We start from the raw sequence: 7,127 nt of genomic DNA on the forward strand, positions 1-7,127 counted from the left end.
GGGCAGTCAGCGACGTCAGCGCGCGCCGCCAACGTGCACGAAGTGCCACGTTCAAGGCCACACAAGAACTCAGTGTAGAGCTAGATAACAAATTATATTCTTTAAGTCTTGTCTAATTTTATTGCGTTGTTGTGGATCAATTGCGCAGAACGTCGCGCCGGGTTTGGTGAGGTGGCCCATTAACTGATCCGGCCCACTTACTGATCCTTGACGTTAATCATCCTTCCTTATGTAAGCATCGCCCAGCAGGCCTTCGAAAAATAGGGCAAGGGAAATGGTCCAACTTTCAAGCGGAAACTCAACGTGCGATTTCGACCCAAGACTATGAAACATAGCGACACGAGCTTCAAAGTTCGCTTGGGCCGCTAATAAAGACAACTGTGACTCTTGCCCTGTTGTTCATGCTAGTCATTCATCATCTTCAGCAATCAACGACAGAAACCACGGCCGCCAGACAGTCTCAGCCCAGTTCATGAGCCAATGTAAAACAGCCACGACCTTAAGGGCATCAAAGCAGTTCCGTGTACTTCCAATCATTATCTGTTCCCTAAAGACCAATTTTTCGCTAGTTTTCGTGACAACTAGCAAGTGCCAATCATGACCTTGTGAGATGAGCACTGGTATCGCTGGCCAGTCCTTGTGCATAGCTGCGGGCGCAGCCCGGCCGTCCTCCCAGAGTAGCTCACATCGCCGCAGCCACGCGTCGGTCCAGATCCCGATTTGTGGTTTGCCGTCTGTCCACGACTTCATGGGGCCCTTGGTCTCGATGTTGATGGCGATGGGTAGGTTCTGTAGACGGGTGACGTGGTTCCAGGATTTGACCGTATTCGAAGCCAAGGGCCGGAGGGACCGATAGGCGCTTGAAATGATTGAGTCAGGTTGGAGGCAGACAACATAGTCAATGATCCGGCCAGGGAGGTTGTGGTTACAGAGCGCCGGAGGGTCGATACGAGCAGTTTTTCTTCACGATATTAGCCCACATGGCTGAACGTTAGGACAAAAGAGCAAGACCAAACTCACACGGAACGGACGGAGAGCGCCTTCGAATGCCGGCTTGTCTCAAGCGCAACCTTGAGTAGCGGATACTGGACCTCCGTGTTCCACTCATCCTCAGCTCCTCCTGCACCAGAGTTCAATTCCCATGCGGCGCAGACGATGCTAGAAATCTTGCTGATTGCAGGCGTTGCTCCATACTCAGCACGGCGAGGATGTTTGGCCATTGGATACTGTAGCCTCGTCCGGTCTAACTCAGGAAGCTCGGCAATTGCAGCATTGAACGCGTCTTCGCTGTCGTAGCTAAGTATCTCAAATCCATCAGCAAGCCTTTGGGCTGCTGTGTGCATTGCAGTGACATCCTGACGCGCCTGCTCGCCAGCCATCTCGAGGCTATCAAAATCGCAGAAGACGACCGGGCGGTCGAAATCCTCGAGGGCCTGAATTTGCTTGACAGGGCTGAGCCTTCCGCTTCTGTGCGATGAAATGGAGGCGGTTGACTCGCTTTTGGTAGGAGACGCAGGCGGCGAAAACCGGTGAGTGTCAAAGCTGCGACGGCGTTTTCGGGGACGAGGCGTTTCTTGGGCAGCAGCATCGTCGCCAATGCTAATTCCTGAATCCATGTCTATCGAGTGCGATCGTTTCGTCGGCCACGTCTTGATCGTATCGTAGTTGTAGGGAATGGCGTTCAGGGCAGCGGTGCTATCTCTACGTCAGCGATAAGCATTTGGATAGACAATGGGAATAGGTACCTGGGGCGCGGAAATGCAGATATGTCATCAAGCCAGAGGGAGATGGTCGAACTGAGCTTCGATTGTGTAGAAGACATAGCAGCATTCATGTGTGAAGTGTGGAGTCTGGCGGCGTGGTAGACATGTGAAGTGTTGTTCTTTGTGATTTGGCGCCGAGTGTCGCATTGCATTGCGTTTGTGGTTGGCCGGGCGACGGCCGCTCTCGCCTTTTTCCTGTAATTACGTAATCAACCTGACCGTCACCAGGGTCACATGCTAAAAGACAATGTTGTTAGTCGGCAATTAACGAAACATGGCCGGGCCCTTACTGACAAATCCGCTCCAGTCTCTATCAAACACGAACAGAGTACCTGAACTTTGACAAAGGATGAAGTTGAAAATGCTCTGGGACGGAAAAGTAGTGACCTACGATATCGAAGCCGGACGAGCGAAACGGGCTGAGTAGAAAGCTTCTGCAGAAACCAATGTAGGAAAAACTTCGCCAAAAACTTAAGAGCTTAACGAAAGCACCGAGTGACCCTTTACGGGCAGCACAGGTAGTTTACTTTGTAACTCTAGTCGAAAGCCTCTAGCAATGCATCGCTGTCGTGCTCTTTGCGCTGCAGGCAATCTCACGCTGACTTATAGACAAAGCTGATCTCTTGCTCTTGTAGACATGAACAGCCCAGCAAAATGGAAAGCGCACTGCTGGTGCAGCTGCGAACCGAGAAGATAGGCCTCAACGACTTCCTCTTCAGTCGACACGTCCCGACCGTTACCAGCCCCTGCTGCAGCAAGTATAAGGACCTACGGAACCGCATTTTCACCAACCTGTCCAGACAGAACAGTCTCAGGACTATCCTGAGCACGCCGCAGCTAGCCACCAAAGCTATCGAGTACATGGAACAGACGCAGATCCTTGGGCAAGTAGGGATCAGAGATGAGCAAATGACGTCGAGCGCTGGGGGGAGACTGCAGGTACAGTGGACGCGACAAACGAGGCAGCGCGCCTCTACGGACCTAAAAATACAGCATACAATTATTAGAACCGCTATCTAGAAGGCCAGCCAAAGCGTATAGATGGTGGTTGATGGAAGATGGCAGGTTCTTGGGGACAGATGGTTTCTTTCGAGGGATGAAGTGGGGCGGCGCGGATCAACGTCCGCACTGCGTCTGCTGTCTGCCACGCCTGGTACTCCGGGCATAGCTGCGCAGCACGCGGCTGAAACCGAGTAGGAGTTAATAAACAAATAAACAAACATGCACTTCCAGGTGCAAATTGGAGGAACCGCATCACGTCCATAGCTTGGCATTGCATGTCGTGATTTTCAAGATCGTTCCCCGCTTACGGCAGGTACCCTGACATGGATTGTATCTTCTGACTGCAGCGACTCCTGCCACGCTTCGTGCTGGTTTTCGGGTGACACGGAAAATGGGCATCATTCCTGCACTCGCTTCGCTCAGCCTCGTTACCGTCTCCGCCCTCGGTGCAACAAACAGACTCTGCTTCAGATATGTCGTTCCGCTCAGTTTGCATTAATTCCGTACCAGAATTAATCAGCAAACCTGGCCCTATAAACTTGCGCCCCAGGCGGGGAGCATCCCACTCCACAAAGGGAAATACAAAAAACTCCTCCGCGCTTTCACTCTGTTCGCGATCATATTCTTGAACAACCCACCCCGATTGCTGAATTTCCATCCAGTCGCGCATACGTCCGGGAGACACCTCGTGCGGCAAATGAAAAAACACAGTGAATTCAGAGAACCTCTCCGGGACGCTACCCCGTACTGTGGTCTTGTCCCCACTAACCCTCCCTCCTTTTGTCGCTTTGCCAATCCATCCAAGCGCGCCCTCCAGTTGCATGTTGTGCTTTGTGCGCGCTATCGCAACCTTCAGTTGATCCTCGAACTCCGTTTCGGTAAGGTGTTTCCCACGACGCGTCGCTGAATAAACAAATCGCCTGCTTCGCAAGGCCAATATATCTGAGACTGTACCCATTACCGCTACACGCAGGTTAACAAAAAAAACTGCCCTAACTAGGGGCAAGATGACTCCTCACCCTTCATTTCACAACACAAAAGACGGCAAAATACACCCTATTTGTGTCCACCACAAACAACTAGCTCTTGTGATTTCCACTTCGTAGGTGCGCAATACCCACGCTGGCATATGTGCGTGAATTTCATGTGCGTATCCGCGACAACGACCTAATGCACGATCCATTGCATCAACCAATACAATTACGTCAGAACCTAACATGGCCATGCACCGCAACAATATACCTCCGTATTCCGATCTCCGTCTAATCGAAGAGGGTAAAGGCCATGATCTAACTGTAAACAGATTACCTCAGGTTTGTCGGTGCCCCGACTGCCCGTGGCATACCAGTAGAACTGCAATGTAATTGGACCAAGGCCCAACGAGAGGACTTGGCAAAGCCCTAAACATCTTCACAACGGAACCTTAATCCTGGCCTCTTTCGCCGCCTCATATTGGTTAAGCCTCTTTCGTCGCCTCACTGGTTAGGGTTAACTTGAGGTTAAGCCCTTAGCGCAACCGTAGGCGTAACCCTGAGTCGGCATGGGCCACACCTACGAACACCAACCTGCCATCTATATCACAGCACAAGAAGCAGCTTGTTTGATGTGTATGAGTTTCTTACATCACTGACAGAAGTTGCACAAGTTTCAACAAGATTCCAGCTGTTATTCAACGCTCCTAGAACTCTGCAGAGCCCTAACGCTAAGCTTAACAGAGTTTAGCTTTGGAATAGGGGCATTCCAGAACCGAATACCTGAGTAGGCTGATGATCTGTACATGCTTCCATTATCCCCTTTCAGCAATTTCGCAGCTCCTCTAGCTTCTCAGCTATTTCTTGAATCAACTTCCTTTTCTTCTCTTCCTTCCGCTTCTGGCCAGCATGTTCCATCTTAACGTTGACCTTCTTCAATTTTGCCTTGCCTCCTCTGGGCTGCTCGTGGGATTCTCTTTCGTGGTTTCTTCGGCTCGACGTTGATGCGTAGTCGCGTATCCGCCCAGAATTTGCTGGACATGCCCTGCACTCATATCTGCCCTTTGCGTTTTTCGAAGCTTTCACTCCCTGTTTCGCAAAACGGCCGGCAGCGTAGCGTCTTTCTCCGTTATTTCCATCAGACGAAGGAAACTTCACGAGCCCGTCTGCCCCGTCAAAGAGACTCCCAAATACCATGTCTGTTCTGTTACTAGGGTTAGGGTCTGAACAGATTGCAGCATGCTGTACATACAACTTGCTCGGTCCTGAAGGATCCCCGAAACTTATGCCATCCATGCTTTCATCGGGAAGTAACCCATCCAAATAGGCGTTGGCGTTATGCGCGGATCCGTATGGTGCAGCACGGAATGGGTCATCGAGGGGCAGATGTTGGTGTAGGAAAGGCCCCTCAAGCCCTTGAGTATCGACGCTGTCTAGGAACGCGTGACTTCCATAAGATCCGGTTGTGGATGTCAAACATGATCCGTAAAAAGCATCAAATGCCTGTTCTTCACTGCTATGTTGAAACGTGTTTCTACAACAAAGATCAGAAGTCAATCGACTAGCAAATACGCACGAACAAATAGAGTCTCGCAGACTCAATAGTCTAGCAGGGGGGAATCTGAGACTGTCACCCAATTAATATGGGTGCAGCGGACAAATGGAGATTCTGCACTAGCAGAGGCCAATATGCGCAAGACGTGATAGAAACACAGCCTAGAAGAACGTTATCCCTGTCCATGTATTGACTTATATTCCCTCTTCCCTGACTTCGCGCTGGCCATTTGTCCCGTTCTTAGCGATGGTGTATTGCAATCTGTTCTTCTAGGCGGGACTTTACAGGTTACGACCTGCCTCCAATATCGGCGGACCCATGGGGGGAGCATTAAGCGTTGTCTTCGTCGTCGTCTTCGACACGAGCCCCGGGTCTAGCCTATTAGCACATGAGGTCGGGTAAGAGCGCTTACAGAGACTCCTGTTCGGTTTGGTTCCCAACGAGAGGTGTTGAACACAGAAAGTCGTCACCGGAGTAATTGCAATCAAAACCGTGGACAGACATAGTCCAAGACATAGATGCGGAAGGCACCAGAGAGTATTCAGAAGGCTGACGTGCGAACCAAAACTCGAAGGATGGACTGAACATTAAGTATTCGATCAGGAGTAAGGGAAATGTGTAAAGTGCAATGTAAGCAGCAGCGACGATACGAAGGTGCGAGGTGTAAAAGTGCAAAATGCAAGGTGTGAAAGTGAGAGGTGCAAACTATGACGCGGGGCAGGGACGCGTCTTACGCGTTGTGGAATTGTTCTTGTAAAGGTTTAGCTAACCTCGTGACTACGTGTGGAATCTTAGCGTGTTGCGCTCGCGTTCCGCAGATGGCCTGAGCGTTAGACGCTACCTCACCTGCACCTTGGGATGCACCCTGAGACGAGATGGTCTTGCACTTTGGACCTTTGGAAAATTGAACGCGGAAGTAAACAAAGTTGTAATTAACTAAATAAGTAGTGGGTGTAACTACATGAATTTCGTCGCAGCAGATACGTACTGATCACTGATCTGGTCTGGTCCAATCTTAGGTAATCAAGCCTGAGATCTAATCCAGATCAGGTACGATCATGTGATAGCAGTAGTGTATATTTCGATCCTTCTACTGACCTTGATAGATCAGCGGGTTTTGGATCAGTCCACTCAATATAATCTCAGTTTCTCTAGGCTTTCCAGCTCACACATATAACTAACTAGATATAACTAGGAACTACTTATAATGCGTAACACACGCTGCTCAGATGCCCAATAGTGCTAAGACGTACTGATCACTAGGTACAGTGATTAGCGATTGCGGACTCACCCCTACAAGCAGCATTCTAAGAGTTTCGTCGTCATAAGACTGAAGATTGACCAATCACGTTGACTGACTTGCAGCTGACTGCTCGCGCTAAGCTATGCACGGAATGTGGGGCTATTTAGAATCATTGCGCTACGTGGAAGGGTGAAGACCAATAAACAGTCTGGAGGACGCGACGCTAGACACTGTACCACAATCCTTCCAATGCTTCAGTCATTTGATGTGCTCACTGGGTGGGTAGCATTGGATGCCGAAGGGTAACGTTTCAGTCCGCGGCTCCGGTGACGCCGCACGCTTCTTTTAGTGGGGTTCTAACACACATTAGGAAGGTGCGTGGCGGACTAAGCTCGGACACCTAGTAATGGCCACACCCAGTAGTGGCCACCCCAATCAAAACAGCGTCACCAAACTTTGAAGCCAAATATCATAGCAACAATGATTAAATTCGCCACTTGCTACACATAGAATCAAAAGTAGCACTACTAGAAGCAATCTGTCTAGTTATAGTGGTTTTTCTTTGCTGCCGTCTAGTAGTTTTGACTGTTTCA

At 50.0% G+C, this 7,127-nt stretch overlaps 4 protein-coding genes across 4 annotated transcripts; 1 reads left to right on the forward strand and 3 right to left on the reverse strand.

Annotated features, from left to right (window-relative positions):
* Positions 1–408: 408 nt before the first annotated feature.
* On the reverse strand, positions 409–1,822 carry COCVIDRAFT_32044 (hypothetical protein; the record flags this gene model as incomplete). Its single annotated transcript, XM_014694642.1, has 3 exons — positions 409–961; positions 1,021–1,695; positions 1,746–1,822. 3 exons carry the CDS (start codon positions 1,820–1,822, stop codon positions 409–411), a joined length of 1,305 nt encoding a protein of 434 aa, XP_014550128.1.
* A 957-nt stretch (positions 1,823–2,779) lies between these two features.
* Positions 2,780–2,929, reverse strand: COCVIDRAFT_116394 (hypothetical protein; the record flags this gene model as incomplete). The annotated part of the gene is made up of 1 exon (XM_014694643.1): positions 2,780–2,929. One exon carries the CDS (start codon positions 2,927–2,929, stop codon positions 2,780–2,782), a length of 150 nt encoding a protein of 49 aa, XP_014550129.1.
* A 1,053-nt stretch (positions 2,930–3,982) lies between these two features.
* COCVIDRAFT_32045 (hypothetical protein) lies at positions 3,983–4,169 on the forward strand (the record flags this gene model as incomplete). The annotated part of the gene is made up of 2 exons (XM_014694644.1): positions 3,983–4,040; positions 4,069–4,169. The coding sequence occupies 2 exons, from the start codon at positions 3,983–3,985 to the stop codon at positions 4,167–4,169; spliced, it is 159 nt and encodes a 52-aa protein (XP_014550130.1).
* Positions 4,170–4,561: 392 nt separating this feature from the next.
* Positions 4,562–5,879, reverse strand: COCVIDRAFT_21331 (hypothetical protein; the record flags this gene model as incomplete). Its single annotated transcript, XM_014694645.1, has 4 exons — positions 4,562–4,940; positions 4,989–5,270; positions 5,313–5,363; positions 5,704–5,879. The coding sequence occupies 4 exons, from the start codon at positions 5,877–5,879 to the stop codon at positions 4,562–4,564; spliced, it is 888 nt and encodes a 295-aa protein (XP_014550131.1).
* Positions 5,880–7,127: the final 1,248 nt, after the last annotated feature.

The sequence above is a fragment of the Bipolaris victoriae genome, assembly GCF_000527765.1.
Source record: "Bipolaris victoriae FI3 unplaced genomic scaffold scaffold_267, whole genome shotgun sequence".
NCBI lineage: Eukaryota > Fungi > Ascomycota > Dothideomycetes > Pleosporales > Pleosporaceae > Bipolaris > Bipolaris victoriae.